General features: G+C 61.0%; 1 protein-coding gene across 1 annotated transcript in view; it reads right to left on the reverse strand.

Moving 5' to 3' along the window:
• Positions 1-7429: 7429 nt before the first annotated feature.
• Positions 7430-15678, reverse strand: part of LOC110468714 (transcription factor COE4) — a 29971-nt gene continuing 21722 nt past the window's right edge. The window contains exons 12-16 of the mRNA XM_077782671.1: positions 14468-14533; positions 13111-13252; positions 12201-12380; positions 10951-11142; positions 7430-9873 (exon numbers count right to left, since the gene is read on the reverse strand). Coding sequence (XP_077638797.1) covers positions 9803-9873; positions 10951-11142; positions 12201-12380; positions 13111-13252; positions 14468-14533 — 651 coding nt within the window. The 3' untranslated portion in view covers positions 7430-9802. The remainder of the gene's footprint in view (positions 9874-10950; positions 11143-12200; positions 12381-13110; positions 13253-14467; positions 14534-15678) is intronic.

Genomic DNA, 15678 nt, shown 5'->3' on the forward strand with positions numbered 1-15678 from the left:
ATTTTGGGGTCCCCACCCCCCCATTGTCCCCAAAAAGGGAATTTTGGGGTCCCTCCCCTCCTTTGGAGACATTGAGAGAGATTTTGGGGTCCCCACTCCCTCAGTGTCCCCCGAAAGGGAATTTTGGGGTCCCTTCCTTTCCTTTGGAGACATTGAGAGAGATTTTGGGGTCCCCAACCCCCCGTTGTCCCCAAAAAGGGAATTTTGGGGTCCCCACCCCACTTTGGGGACATCGGGAGCGATTTTGGGGTCCCCACTCCCTCAGTGTCCCCCGAAAGGGAATTTTGGGGTCCCTGCCTTTCCCTTGGAGACATTGAGAGAGATTTTGGGGTCCCCAACCCCCCATTGTCCCCAAATAGGGAATTTTGGGGTCCCCACCCCACTTTGGGGACATCGGGGGGATTTTGGGGACACTGCAGCCCCACATTGTCCCCCAGAGGGAATTTTGGGGTCCTCACTCCCTCAGTGTCCCCAAAGCAGGAATTTTGGGGTCCCTCCCCTCCTTTGGGGACATCGGGAGCGATTTTGGGGTCCCCACTCCCTCAGTGTCCCCCGAAAGGGAATTTTGGGGTCTCTACCTCTCCTTTGGAGACATTGAGAGAGATTTTGGGGTCCCCACCCCCCCATTGTCCCCAAAAAGGGAATTTTGGGGTCCCCACCCCACTTTGGGGACATCGGGAGCGATTTTGGGGTCCCCAACTCCCCGTTGTCCCCAGGAGGAGATTTTGGGGTTCCCAGCCTCTCTTTTGTATCCTGAGGGGGATTTTGGGGTCCCCCACCGCCCCTTGGGGACATCGGGGGGATTTTGGGGACACTGCAGCCCCACATTGTCCCCTGGAGGGAATTTTGGGGTCCCCACTCCCTCAGTGTCCCCCGAAAGGGAATTTTGGGGTCCCGACCTTTCCCTTGGAGACATTGAGAGAGATTTTGGGGTTTCCACCCCCCCATTGTCCCCAAAAAGGGAATTTTGGGGTCCCCACTCCCTCAGTGTCCCCAAAGCAGGAATTTTGGGGTCCCTCCCCTCCTTTGGGGACATCGGGAGCGATTTTGGGGTCCCCACTCCCTCAGTGTCCCCCAAAAGGGAATTTTGGGGTCCCCACTCCCTCAGTGTCCCCCGAAAGGGAATTTTGGGGTCCCGACCTTTCCCATGGAGACATTGAGAGAGATTTTGGGGTCCCTATCCCCCCATTGTCCCCAAAAAGGGAATTTTAGCGTCCCCACCCCACTCTGGGGACATCGGGAGCGATTTTGGGGTCCCCAACTCCCCGTTGTACCCAGGAGGAGATTTTGGGGTTCCCAGCCTCTCTTTTGTATCCTGAGGGGGATTTTGGGGTCCCCCACCGCCCCTTGGGGACATCGCGGGGATTTTGGGGACACTGCAGCCCCACATTGTCCCCCAGAGGGAATTTTGGGGTCCCCACTCCCTCAGTGTCCCCTAAAAGGGAATTTTGGGGTCCTTACCTCTCCCTTGGAGACATTGAGAGAGATTTTGGGGTTTCCACCCCCCCATTGTCCCCAAAAAGGGAATTTTGGGGTCCCCGCTCCCTCAGTGTCCCCAAAGCAGGAATTTTGGGGTCCCTACCTCTCCTTTGGGGACATCGGGAGCGATTTTGGGGTCCCCACTCCCTCAGTGTCCCCAGAAAGGGAATTTTGGGGTCCCCACCCCACTTTGGGGACATCGGGAGGGATTTTGGGGACACTGCAGCCCCACATTGTCCCCCAGAGGGAATTTTGGGGTCCCCACTCCCTCAGTGTCCCCCGAAAGAGAATTTTGGGGTCCCTTCCTTTCCCTTGGAGACATTGAGAGAGATTTTGGGGTCCCCAACCCCCCGTTGTCCCCAAATAGGGAATTTTGGGGTCCCCACCCCACTTTGGGGACATCGGGAGCGATTTTGGGGTCCCCACTCCCTCAGTGTCCCCCGAAAGGGAATTTTGGGGTCCCGACCTTTCCCTTGGAGACATTGAGAGAGATTTTGGGGTTTCCACCCCCTCATTGTCCCCAAAAAGGGAATTTTGGGGTCCCCACCCCACTTTGGGGACATCGGGAGCGATTTTGGGGTCCCCAACTCCCCGTTGTCCCCAGGAGGAGATTCTGGGGTTCCCCAGCCTCTCTTTTGTATCCTGAGGGGGATTTTGGGGTCCCCCACCGCCCCTTGGGGACATTGCGGGGATTTTGGGGACACTGCAGCCCCACATTGTCCCCCAGAGGGAATTTTGGGGTCCCCACTCCCTCAGTGTCCCCCGAAAGGGAATTTTGGGGTCCCTACCTCTCCCTTGGAGACATTGAGAGAGATTTTGGGGTCCCTATCCCCCCATTGTCCCCAAAAAGGGAATTTTGGGGTCCCCACCCCACTTTGGGGACATCGGGAGCGATTTTGGGGTTCCCGTCTCCCTCAGTGTCCCCCGAAAGGGAATTTTGGGGTACTTACCTTTCCCTTGGAGACATTGAGAGAGATTTTGGGGTCCCCACCCCCCCATTGTCCCCAAAAAGGGAATTTTGGGGTCCCCACTCAGTGTCCCCCGAAAGGGAATTTTGGGGTCCTTCCCCTCCTTTGGGGACATCGGGAGCGATTTTGGGGTCCCCACTCCCTCAGTGTCCCCCGAAAGGGAATTTTGGGGTCCCGACCTTTCCCATGGAGACATTGAGAGAGATTTTGGGGTCCCCACTCCCTCAGTGTCCCCCAAAAGGGAATTTTGGGGTCCCTACCTCTCCCTTGGAGACATTGAGAGAGATTTTGGGGTCCCCACCCCCCCATTGTCCCCAAAAAGGGAATTTTGGGGTCCCCACTCCCTCAGTGTCCCCAAAGCAGGAATTCTGGGGTCCCTACCTCTCCTTTGGGGACATTGTGAGAGATTTTGGGGTCCCCACCCCCCCATTGTCCCAAAATAGGGAATTTTGGGGTCCCCACCCCGCTTTGGGGACATCGGGAAGGATTTTGGGGTCCTCTATCTCCTCCTTGTCCCTAAGAAGGAAATGCTGGGATCCCAATCCCCCCCAGTTTTCCCTGGGGTGGGAATTTGGGGTTCCCAACTCCCTTTTGGTGTCCCCAGGGGGATTTGGGGGTCCCCAGCCGCGCTCTGGGATTCCCATTCCCGGTGGGAACAGCCGGGAACGGCCCCGCCCCGGCTATTTTTGGGAATTCTTTCCAGCCCGGGCCTTTCCCAGAAAGCGGCTCCGGGAGATCCCGCCCCAAAGCGGGATGGATCCGGGATCCAGGATCCGGGATTCCCGATCCCACCCCAAAGCGGGATGGATCCAGGATCCGGGATCCGGGATTCCCGATCTCACCCCAAAGCGGGATGGATCCGGGATCCGGGATCCGGGATTCCCGATCCTGCCCCAAAGCGGGATGGATCCAGGATCCGGGATCTGGGATTCCCGATCCCACCCCAAAGCGGGATGGATCCAGGATCCGGGATTCCCGATCCCGCCCCAAAGCAGGATGGATCCAGGATTTGGGATTCCTGATCTCACCCCAAAGCGGGACGGATCCGGGATCCGGGATTCCCGATCCCACCCCAAAGCGGGATGGATCCAGGATTTGGGATTCCTGATCTCGCCCCAAAGCAGGATGGATCCAGGATTTGGAATCTGGGATTCCAGATCCCGCCCCAGAGCAGGATGGATCCAGGATCCGGGATCCGGGATTCCTGATCTCATCCCAAAGCGGGATGGGATCCAGGATCCGGGATCTGGGATTCCCGATCCCACCCCAAAGCGGGATGGATCCAGGATCCGGGATTCCCGATCCCGCCCCAAAGCGGGATGGATCCAGGATCCGGGATCCGGGATTCCCGATCCCACCCCAAAGCAGGATGGATCCAGGATTTGGGATTCCTGATCTCACCCCAAAGCGGGATGGATCCAGGATCCGGGATTCCCGATCTCACCCCAAATGGGGATGGGATCCAGGATTTGGGATCTGGGATCCCAAATCTCACCCCAAACCTGGATGGGATCCAGGATTTGGGATTCCTGATCTCACCCCAAAGCAGGATGGATCCAGGATTTGGGATCTAGGATCCCAAATCTCACCCCAAATGGGGATGGGATCCAGGACTCGGGATCTGGAATTCCAGATCCTGCCCCAAACCAGGATGGGATCCAGGATTTGGGATCTGGGATTCCCAATCTCACCCCAAACCAGGATGGGATCCAGGATCCGGGATTCCCGATCTCACCCCAAAGCGGGATGGATCCAGGATTTGGGATCTAGGATCCCAAATCTCACCCCAAATGGGGATGGGATCCAGGACTCGGGATCTGGAATTCCAGATCCTGCCCCAAACCAGGATGGGATCCAGGATTTGGGATCTGGGATTCCTGATCCCACCCCAACCCGAGATGGGATCCAGGATCTGAGATTCCTGATCTCGCCCCAAACCAGGATGGGATCTGGGATTCAGGATCTAGGATCCCCAATCCCACCCCAAAATGGGATTGGGGATCCAGGATTTGGAATCTGGGATCCCAATCCCACCCCAAACTGGGATGGGATCCAGGATCTGGGATCCCCCTTTTCCCTGATATCCCCCTGATCCATCACCTCTTTCCTTTTCCCTCTTTGGGTTTATCCCATTCCCACTTTTCCTTCTTTGGGTTTATCCCATTCCCACTTTTCCCTCTTTGGGTTTATCCCATTCCTGCTTTTCCCAGCCCAAAATCCCAGGACTGGCCGTGATCCCAAACCACACAGAGCTGGGACTGGGACCTGGGATTTGGGGGAAATTTGGGATTTGGGGGAAATTCGGGATTTGGGGGAAATTCGGGATTTGGGGAAATTGGGATTTGGGAGGGGTCAAAGCCGAGGGTGCCCACGGGAATGGGAAGGGCCAGCGGCGCGTGTCCCCAAGCCCTGTGCCATGCGAGTGTCCCCAACACCTGGGAGTGTCCCCACAGCGTGTCACGTGTGTCCCCAACACGTGGGAATGTCCCCAACACCTGTGAGTGCCACCTCAGTGTGTCACATGTGTGTCCCCAACACCTGGGAGTGTCCCCAACACCTGGGAGTGCCACCTCAGCGTGTCACACGTGTGTCCCCAAGCCCTGCAAGTGCCACCTCAGCGTGTCACATGTGTGTCTCCAACACGTGGGAATGTCCCCAACACATGAGTGCCACCTCAGCGTGTCACATGTGTGTCCCCAAGCCCTGCAAGTGCCACCTCAGCATGTCACGTGTGTGTCCCCAACACATGTGAGTGTCCCCAACACCTGTGAGTGCCACCTCAGTGTGTCACATGTGTGTCCCCAACACGTGGGAATGTCCCCAACACCTGTGAGTGCCACCTCAGCATGTCACACGTGTGTCCCCAAGCCCTGCGAGTGCCACCTCAGCGTGTCACACATGTGTCCCCAACACGTGGGAATGTCCCTAAGCCCTGTGAGTGCCACCTCAGTGTGTCACGTGTGTCCCCAAGCCCTGTGAGTGCCACCTCAGCGTGTCACACGCGTGTCCCCAACACCTGGACAAGTTCCCACCACCTGAGTGTCCCCATGACAAGTGCCATGTGTGTCCCCACCACTTGTCCCCACCACCTGGGAGTGTCCCCACAGCACATGCCACATGCATGTTCCCATGTGCCACATGTGTGTCCCCACCACCTGTGCCACATGCATGTCCCCACCTCATGTCCCCACCACCTGTCAATGTCCCCATGGGAAGTGCCACGTGTGTCCCTTCAATGAGTGCCACCTGTGTGTCCCCAACACCTGTGCATGTCCCAAACAGGTGCCACGTGTGTCCCCAACACCTCTGCACGTCCTCACACCAAGTGCCACTTCCGTGTCCCCAACACCTGAGTGTGTCCCCATCACATGTGCCATGTGCATGTTCCCACCATGTCTCTGCCACCTGTGTGTCCCCACCACATGTGAGTGTCCCCAGCACCTGTGAGTGCCACCTCAGCGTGTCACATGTATGTCCCCAACACATGTGAGTGTCCCCAGCACCTGTGAGTGCCACCTCGGTGTGTCACATGTGTGTCCCCACCACATGTGAGTGTCCCCAGCACCTGTGAGTGCCACCTCAGCGTGTCACATGTGTGTCCCACCACTTGTCCCCAACACCTGGGAGTGTCCCCACGGCATGCGCCACTTGCGTGTCCCCAACACCTGAGACTGTCCCCAACTCCTGTGTGTGTCACCAAGTGCCATGCCAGTGTCCCCCTACATGTGCCACGTGTGTCCCCAACACCTCTGCATGTCCCCAAGACCCGTGACTGTCCCAATCACCAATGACTGTCCCCAACAGCTGCGCATGTCCCCAACACCTGTGACTGTCCCCAACACTTGTCTATGTCCCCAACACCTGAGTGTCCCCACCACCCGTGACTGTCCCCAACACCCGTGACTGTCCCCATCACCCGTGTGTGTCCCCAACACCCGTGACTGTCCCCAACACCCGTGACTGTCCCCATCACCCGTGACTGTCCCCACAACCCGTGTGTGTCCCCAACACCTGACTGTCCCCACCACCCGTGACTGTCCCCCAACGCCTGTGACTGTCCCCAACACCTGCGTGTGTCCCCAGCACCCGTGACTGTCCCCACCACCTGTGACTGTCCCCAACACCCGTGACTGTCCCCATCACCCATGACTGTCCCCACCACCCGTGACTGTCCCCAACACCTGACTGTCCCCACCACCTGTGACTGTCCCCACCACCTGTGACTGTCCCCATCACCCGTGACTGTCCCCCAACGCCTGTGACTGTCCCCATCACCCATGACTGTCCCCACCACCCGTGACTGTCCCCATCACCCATGACTGTCCCCATCACCCGTGACTGTCCCCACCACCTGTGACTGTCCCCATCACCCGTGACTGTCCCCATCACCCGTGACTGTCCCCACCACCTGTGACTGTCCCCATCACCCGTGACTGTCCCACCACCCGTGACTGTCCCCAACACCCGTGACTGTCCCCACCACCTGTGACTGTCCCCAACACCCGTGACTGTCCCCAACACCCGTGACTGTCCCCACCACCCGTGCTGCACGCGCTCACTCACGGTGCCACCACCCCAGGCTGGTCTCGGTGTCACCCCCGTCCCCACCACGCGTGTCCCGTCCCCACGGGGCCCACGCGGTGTCCCCAGGCGCGGTGCCAGCCCCGTGTCACCATCCCCGCGCCGGTGCCAGCTGTGCCACCCCCCCACTCCCCCGCGCCTTGGCACCGCCACCTCCTCATTAACCTTTCTTGATTAACGCAATTAATTCCAGCTCCTCCTGCGCTCATCCCGGCGCGGGGGCGGGGGGAGGTGACAGGAGGTGACACCGCAGCTGGAGGGGACAGGGGGGTGGCCTGGGCAGGGAGGGGACACGGGAACGGGGACATCCCCGCTGTGTCCCCAAGGGGTGGGGACAGCGGGGTGACACCGGTGTCACCATCCCGGGGAGGCGGGTGACAAATCCCGGGAGGAGTCGCGGCTTTTCCACGAGGTCTTTAATTCCTACTCAGGCCCTGCGCCACCTCCGCGAGTGGCGGGGGGACATTGTCCCCAAGGGTCACCCCCCAGCCCGGGGTGGGGGGGACACGCGGTGACACCGAGAGGGGACAGACACGGGAGGGAGGGACACGAGCCACCCCCGAGCGGGGAAAAGGGGGAATGGTGGGAATTCTTCCCGCTTTATGTACAAAATTCCCGGCTGGGGGAGGGGACACTCAGGGACCTCCCCCCTCCCTGTGGGCAAAATGATTCTGATAATTAATATCGATAATAATGGCGATAATTAATGGCAGGGGACAGGGACCGCGGTGTCCCCACGCCCCGGGTGGCACCAGGATCCTGATCCCGGACAGGCAGAGACCCGGGATTCTGGGATCGGATTCTGGAATTGTGGGTGAGCTCTGGATTGGAGTGGGGAGAGAGCCGGGAAAGGCGGAAGGAGCCGGGTCCCTCCGGAGCATCCGTCCCATCCTGGGGTATCCAGGATATTCCCACCTGGAGCATCCGTCCCACCGTGGAGTATCCATCTCTCCTGGGAGCATCCATCCTGTCCCAGATCATCCATCCTGCCCTGGAGTATCCATCCATCCCTCCATGGATCCATCCACCCATCCCTCCATCTCTCCATGGATCCATCCCTCCATCATCCATCATCCATCCATCCATCCATCCATCCATCCATCCATCCATCCATCATCCATCCCTCCATCCATCATCCATCCCTCCATCATCCATCATCCATCCATCATCCATCCATCATCCATCCATCCATCCATCCATCCCTCCATCCATCATCCATCCATCCATCCATCCATCCATCCATCCATCCATCATCCATCCATCATCCATCCATCATCCATCCATCATCCATCCATCATCCCTTCATCCATCCATCATCCATCACCCATCCATCCATCCATCCATCCATCCATCATCCATCCATCCATCCATCCATCCATCCATCCATCCATCATCCATCACCCATCCATCCATCCATCCAACCATCCATCACCCATCCATCCATCCATCCATCCATCATCCATCCATCCATCCATCCATCCATCCATCATCCATCCATCCATCCATCCTTCCATCCATCATCCATCCATCCATCCATCCATCCATCATCCATCCATCCATCATCCATCCATCATCCATCCATCCATCCATCATCCATCATCCATCCATCCATCATCCATCCATCCATCCATCATCCATACATCATCCATCCATCATCCATCCATCCATCATCCATCCATCCATCCAGATTGTTCCCCCTACCCAGGAGCATCCATCTTTTCCTGGATCATCCCTCTAATCCTCAATATCCACCCTATTCTGGAGCATCCATCCCACCTTGGAGTTTCCATCCCATCCTGGATCATTTTCCAGAGCTTCCATCCCACCTTGGAGCATCCTTCCTTTTCCAAAACTTCTATCCCACCTTGGAGCATCCATCCATTTCCAGAGCTTCCATCCAACCTTGGAACATCCATCCCACCTTGGAACATCCATCCCAACCTGGAGCATCTATCTCATCCCAGATCATCCATGCCACCTGGATCATGCAACCTATTCTGGAGCTTCCATCCCACCTGGATCATCCATTCTACCTTGGAGCATCCATCCTTTTCCAGAGCTTCCATCCCACCTTAGAACATCCATCCCACCTGGAGCTTCCATCCTATCTTGGATCATCCATCCCACCTTGGAGCTTCCATTCCATCTTGGATCATCCATCCCATCTTGGATCATCCATCCCACCTTGGAGCATCTATCTCTTTCCACAGCTTCCATCCCACCTTAGAACATCCATCCCACCTGGAGCTTCCATCCCACCTTAGAACATCCATCCCACCTTGGAGCATCCATCCTTTCCAGAGCTTCCATCCCACCTTAGAACATCCATCCCACCTGGAGCTTCCATCCTATCTTGGATCATCCATCCCACCTTGGAGCTTCCATTCCATCTTGGATCATCCATCCCACCTTGGAGCATCCATCCTTTTCCAGAGCTTCCATCCCACCTTGGAGCATCCATCCCTTTCCAGAGCTTCCATCCTTCCCATCCTGGACCACCCCTCCCGCCCATCCCGGCACCTCCACCCCGCTCCCTCCTCTGCCCCCATTCCCGGCTCTCTCCACCTCCTCCCGAGGCCAAACCCGGGAATTTTGGCTCCTTCCAGGATTTCCTCAGCCGGGCCAGGCCGGGGCCACCCGGGGTGGGGACATCGTGGGGCCGGGTCCCCTGGTCCCGCTGCTCCTGGTGGCCCCACCCATCTCTGAGGGGAGGGCCCAGGGGACAGGGATGTCCCCAGTCCTTGTCCCGGCGGGATGGGGGTCCGGAGCCGTCCTTAGGAATAGGCCAATCCCTGGAGCGGCCGCGCCGGAGCGTGGAATTTGTCCGAGTCCTCGAAAGCCGGCTCTGGGCAGGGCAGGGACAGCGTCAGCCAGGGGACGTTGGGGACACTGGGGACACAGCGGGACAGGGACACGGGTGGCATGGGACAACCCCAGGCATGGGCGTCGCAGGGGCAGGGACATCAGGAAGGGGGCATGGTGACACCAGGGACACTCCGTGGGGCAGGGGGGACCTGGGGTGGGTGTTGGGGACACTGGGGACATTGGGGACAGGAACGTGGGTGGCATGGGACAACCCCAGGTATGGGCAGGGACATCAGGAAGGGGGCATGGTGACACCAGGGACACTCCGTGGGGCAGGGGGACCTGGGGTGGGTGTTGCGGACACTGGGGACATTGGGGATACTGGGGACAGGAACGTGGGTGGCATGGGACAATCCCAGGTATGGGCAGGGACATCAGGAAGGGGGCACAGTGACATCAGGGACACTCTGTGGGGCAGGGGGACCTGGGGTGGGTGTTGGGGACATTGGGGACACAGCGGGACAGGGATGCAGGTGGCATGGGACAACCCTAGGTATGGGCATCACATGGGCAGGGACATCAGGAAGGTGGCATGGTGACACCAGGGACACTCCGTGGGGCAGGGGGGACCTGGGGTGTGTGTTGGGGACATTGGGGACAGGAACGTGGGTGGCACGGGACAACCCCAGGTATGGGTGTCACATGGGCAGGGACATCAGGAAGGGGGCACGGTGACATCTGGGACACTCCGTGGGGCAGGGAGACCTGGGGTGTGTGTTGGGGACATTGAGGACCTCGGGGACTGTGGGGACCATGGGGACACTGAGGACAGGCCCCAGCGTGGCACAGGGCCGACCTGAATGCCCAGGTACGGGACATCAGCAGTGTGGTGACACCGGGGACCCTCATGGGGCTGGGGACAGATGTCAGGGACCTCGGGGACACTGGGGACACTGGGGACAGAGAGGGACAAGGGTGGCACAGGGCAGAGCCGACCACGGCCAGGTACGGGACATCAGCAGTGTGGTGACAGCGGGGACCCTCCACGGGGCACGGGCCACCCGGGGCGGGGTGTCAGAGAGCTTGGTGGCCTCGGTGGCCTTGGGGACAGTCTGACCTTGCAGGGCGCTGGCGCAGGCGGGCGGGGGGGACCCCTGTGGCCGCAGCACGGGGGCGAAGGCGCTCTTCTGCTTCACGGCCGAGATCATCGTCACCGGCGAGAAGGAGAAGCCACCGGGAGAGGTGGCCGTGCCCGGGCCCGAGGTGACAGTGACGGACGAGGCGCCCAGCGGGGGACTGGCGGGCAGGACTGAGGGGACAGACACACACGGCTCGGGTGGCAGCGGGGGACACCGCGAGGGGACGGGAGGTGGCACGGGGACAGGGATGGGAGAGGGATGGGGACAGGACAGGGATGGGGACAAGGATGGGGACAGGGATGGGGACATGGGACAGGGATGGGAGAGGGATGGGAGAGGGATGGGGACAGGGACAGGGATGGGAGAGGGATGGGAGAGGGATGGGGATAGGACAGGGACAGGGATGGGGACAGGACAGGGATGGGGACAGGGATAGGGACAGGGACAGGGACAAGGAAGGGACAGGGATGGGACAGGAATGGGGACAGGGACAGGGATGGGGACAGGGATGGGGACAGGGACAAGGAAGGGACAGGGACAGGGATGGGACAGGGATGGGGATGGGGACAGAGACAAGGATGGGGATAGGACAAGGACAGGGATGGGGACAGGGATGGGGACAGGGATGGGACGGGGATGGGACACAGGGACAGGCAGAGACAGGGACTGGGACAAGGACAGGGACAGGATGGATCCAGGGAAGGGGACAGGGACGGGGATGGGGACAGGGAGAGAGACAAGGACAAGGATAGGGCCAGGATGGTCCCAGGGATGGGGACAGGGACAGAGCCAGGACACGGATGGGGACAGGGACAAGGGCAGGACAAGGAAGGGGACAAGGATAGGGCTGGGACAGGGACCGGGGACAAAGACAGGGACAGGAACAGGGAGAGAGGCAGGGACAGGGACAATGACAATGATGGGCAGGGACAGGGATGGGGACAAGGACAGGGACAGGGCTGTCCCACCTCTGCTGGCCATGTCCCCGCTCCCTCTCCTGCCCTCACTGATGGCTTTGGGGACACTCCAGGGTTGTCACACGGCTTTGGGGACCCCACAGAGCTGGCCCATGACTCTGGGGACTCCCTGGGACACCACAATGACTTTGGGGACCCCCTGGGAGGGGCCATGACTCCAGGACTCCCCCCCAGTGCTGTCCCACGGCTTCGGGGACCCCCCTAGAAACCCGAGTCCCCCCCCCAGGGGTGTCCCCAGAGGTGTCACTCACTGGCGTAGGGGGAGGTGGCGGTGGAGCCGTTCAGGAAGCTCGGAGGGGACCCGGGGACCCCCAGCCCGGCCATGGTGGCCCCGCCGAAGCCGCCGGTGGCCCCGGCAAAGCCCTGCTGGGGGGCCGAGCCCGGGGGGCCGAACCCCCGCGCCGGGGGCGTCCCGGGGCTGCGCGAGAACCCTGCGGGGACAGCGACATGGTGGCACCTCCTGGAGAGGGGACACAACCCCCCGAGGCCACCAAACACCTTGGTCACAGCCCTGAGGGGACAGCGACATGGTGGCACCTCCTAAAGAGGTGACAAAAGTCCTCCTGCCACCCCGAGACCACCCCAAGGCCACTGCACAACTTGGTCAGAGCCCTGCGGGGACAGTGACAGGTGACACCTGCCCGGGAGGTGACAAAAGTCCTCCCAGCCACCCTGAGGCCACCATGCACCTTGGTCAGAGCCCTGAGAGGACAGTGACATGGTGGCTCTTCCTGGAGAGGGGACAAAAGCCGTCTCGGCCATCCTGAGGCCACCCCAAGGCCACCGCACACCTTGGTCAGAGCCCTGAGGGGACAGTGACATGGTGGCTCTTCCTGGAGAGGGGACAAAAGCCCTCTCGGCCACCCTGAGGCCACCCCGAGGCCACCCAACACCTTGGTAAGAGTCCTGAGGGGACAGTGACAGGTGACACCTCCAGGAGAGGTGACAAAAGCCCTCCCGCCACCATGAGGCCACTGAACACCTTGGTCAGAGCCCTGCGGGGACAGTGACATGGTGGAAGCTGCCCAGGAGGTGACAAAAGCCCTCCCGCCACCATGAGGCCACCATGCACCTTGGTCAGAGCCCTGAGAGGACAGTGACAGGTGACACCTGCCCGGGAGGTGACAAAAGCCCTCCCACCACCCCGAGGCCACCGCGCACCTTGTTCGGAGCCCTGCGGGGAGTCGCCCATGGCGAGGCCGAGCTGTCCCCCGCCGAAGGAGGGGACAGTGACATGCGCGGGGGCCCTGGGGACGCTGTAGAGCGCCTCGGCCACGTCGGCCGCCCGCTTCAGCAGCACGTCCTGGGGACACGGCAGTGGCGTCACCGAGGGAGGGTGGCACGGCTCGGTGGCACCTCTGGGTGGCACCCCGCGGTGCCGCCTCGGAGTGTCACCTCACGGTTCACCCCTCGGTGTCACCCCGCAGTGTCACCGTCAAGAACGGCGTCACCCTAAAGTGTCACCTCTCATTGCCACCCCTCGATGGTGCCCCGCAGTGTCACCCCTCAGTGTCACCCCACAAAGCCACCTTCCGGCACAGTGTCACCCCTCGGTGTCACCCCTCAGTGTCACCCCTCGGTGTCACCCCATCATGTCACCCCTCGGTGTCACCCCTCAGTGTCACCCCTCAGTGTCACCCCATCCTGTCACCCCTCGATGTCACCCCACAAAGTCACCTTCCGGCACAGTGTCACCCCTCAGTGTCACCCCTCGGTGTCACCCCTCGGTGTCACCCCATCATGTCACCCCTCGATGTCACCCCTCGGTGTCACCCCATCATGTCACCCCTCAGTGTCACCCCTCAGTGTCACCCCATCATGTCACCCCTCAGTGTCACCCCTCAGTGTCACCCCTCGGTGTCACCCCATCATGTCACCCCTCGGTGTCACCCCTCGGTGTCACCCCATCCTGTCACCCTCCCGCACAGCATGTCACCTTTCAGTGATGCTCAGTGTCACCTCTCATTGTCACCCCTTGACGGTGCCTTGCAGTGCCACCCCACAGTGTCACCCTAAAGTGTCACCTCTCTTTGTCACCCCTCGATGGTGCCCCGCAGTGTCACCCCTCGATGCCACCCCACAAAGTCACCTTCCGGCACAGTGTCACCCCTCGATGCCACCCCACAGTGTCACCCCTCGGTGGTGCCCCGTAGTGCCACCCCTCGGTGTCACCCTCAGTGTCACCCCACCACCCACAGAGCCTGGGGTGACCATGGGATGGGCTAGGGGTGGCTGGGGTTGTCCCAGCTGGTGTCACCTCCCAGGGACTGTCCCAGCTGGTGTCACCTCCCGGGGTACACCCGGGCCAGGACACGGCTGGGGAGGGGACCAGGACCCTCCAGGTGTCCCAGGGGTGTCCCCAAGGGGGTCCCAGGGAGGTGTCCCACGATGGGGGTCCTGGAAGGGTCTGGAGGGTTCCCAGGGGACATTTGGGGAGTCCCCGGGGTTGTCCCAGGTTGGGGGGTCCTGGGGAGGTGCCAGGGGGGTCTCGGGGTGTCCCAGAGGGGTCCCCGCACACCTGGTTGCTGTGGGGGACCCCATAAAGCGCCTCCACCAGGTCGGCCGCGCGCTTCAGCAGCACCTCCTGGGGACAGCGAGGGGACAGGGCAGGGGACAGGGGGGTCGGGGGGTGCTGCGCCCCCAGCCCAGCCCCAATGACCCCCGTGTGTCCCCATTCTGTGTCCCAAATGACCCCCTTGTGTCCCCCTGTGTCCCCCCCCCGTGTCCCCATTCTGTGTCCCCCCTGTGTCCCCAGTGACCCCGTGTGATCCCCACCCTGTGTCCCCAATGACCACCCCGTGTCCCCACCCAGTGACCCCCGAGTCCCCAGTGACCCCCTTGTGTTCTCCACCATGGTCCCCCCCGTGTCACCTGTGTTCCCCCCATGTCCCCATCCTGTGTCCCCAGTGACCCCCCTGTGTCCCCATTCTGTGTCCCCACCGTGTCCCCATTCTGTGTCCCCAATGACCCTCTTGTATTCTCCACCATGGTCACCCCCGTGTCCCCATTCTGTGTCCCCATGGTCCCCCCCGTGTCCCCTCTGTGTCTCCAATGACCCCCCCCGTGTCCCCATTCTATGTCCCCAATGACCCCCCCGTGTCCCCAATGACCCCACCATGTCCCCAGTGACCTGCCTCGTGTCCCCATTCCTGTGTCCCCATGGTCCCCCCTGTATCCCCATTTTGTGTCCCCATGGTCCCCCCTGTGTCCCCATTCTGTGTCCCCAGTGACCCCTGTGTGTCCCCACCCTGTGTCCCCATCCTGTGTCCCCATGGTCCCCCCCGTGTCCCCATCCTGTGTCCCCAATGACCCCCCCCGTGTCCCCAGTGACCTGCCTCGTATCCCCATTCCTGTGTCCCCGTGGTCCCCCCCATGTCCCCATTCTATGTCCCCAATGACCCCCCCGTGCCCCCAATGACCCCCCCCCCGTGTCCCCATTTTGTGTCCCCAATGACCCCCCCCCGTGTCCCCATTCTGTGTCCCCATGGTCCCCCCTGTGTCCCCATTCTGTGTCCCCTTTCTGTGTTCCCAGTGACCCCTGTGTGTCCCCACCCCGTGTCCCCATTCTATGTCCCCAATGACCCCCTCGTATCCCCAATGACCCCCACCATGTCCCCATTCTGTGTCCCCAATGACCCCCCCGTGTCCCCAAACCCCCCCTCTGTCCCTCCCTGCCCCAAGCCCTGCCATACCCGGGGGACACAAGAACTGTCACCCCCTCCCTGCCCT

Source organism: Lonchura striata, chromosome 4 (genome assembly GCF_046129695.1).
Source record: "Lonchura striata isolate bLonStr1 chromosome 4, bLonStr1.mat, whole genome shotgun sequence".
In the NCBI taxonomy this organism is placed as follows: domain Eukaryota; kingdom Metazoa; phylum Chordata; class Aves; order Passeriformes; family Estrildidae; genus Lonchura; species Lonchura striata.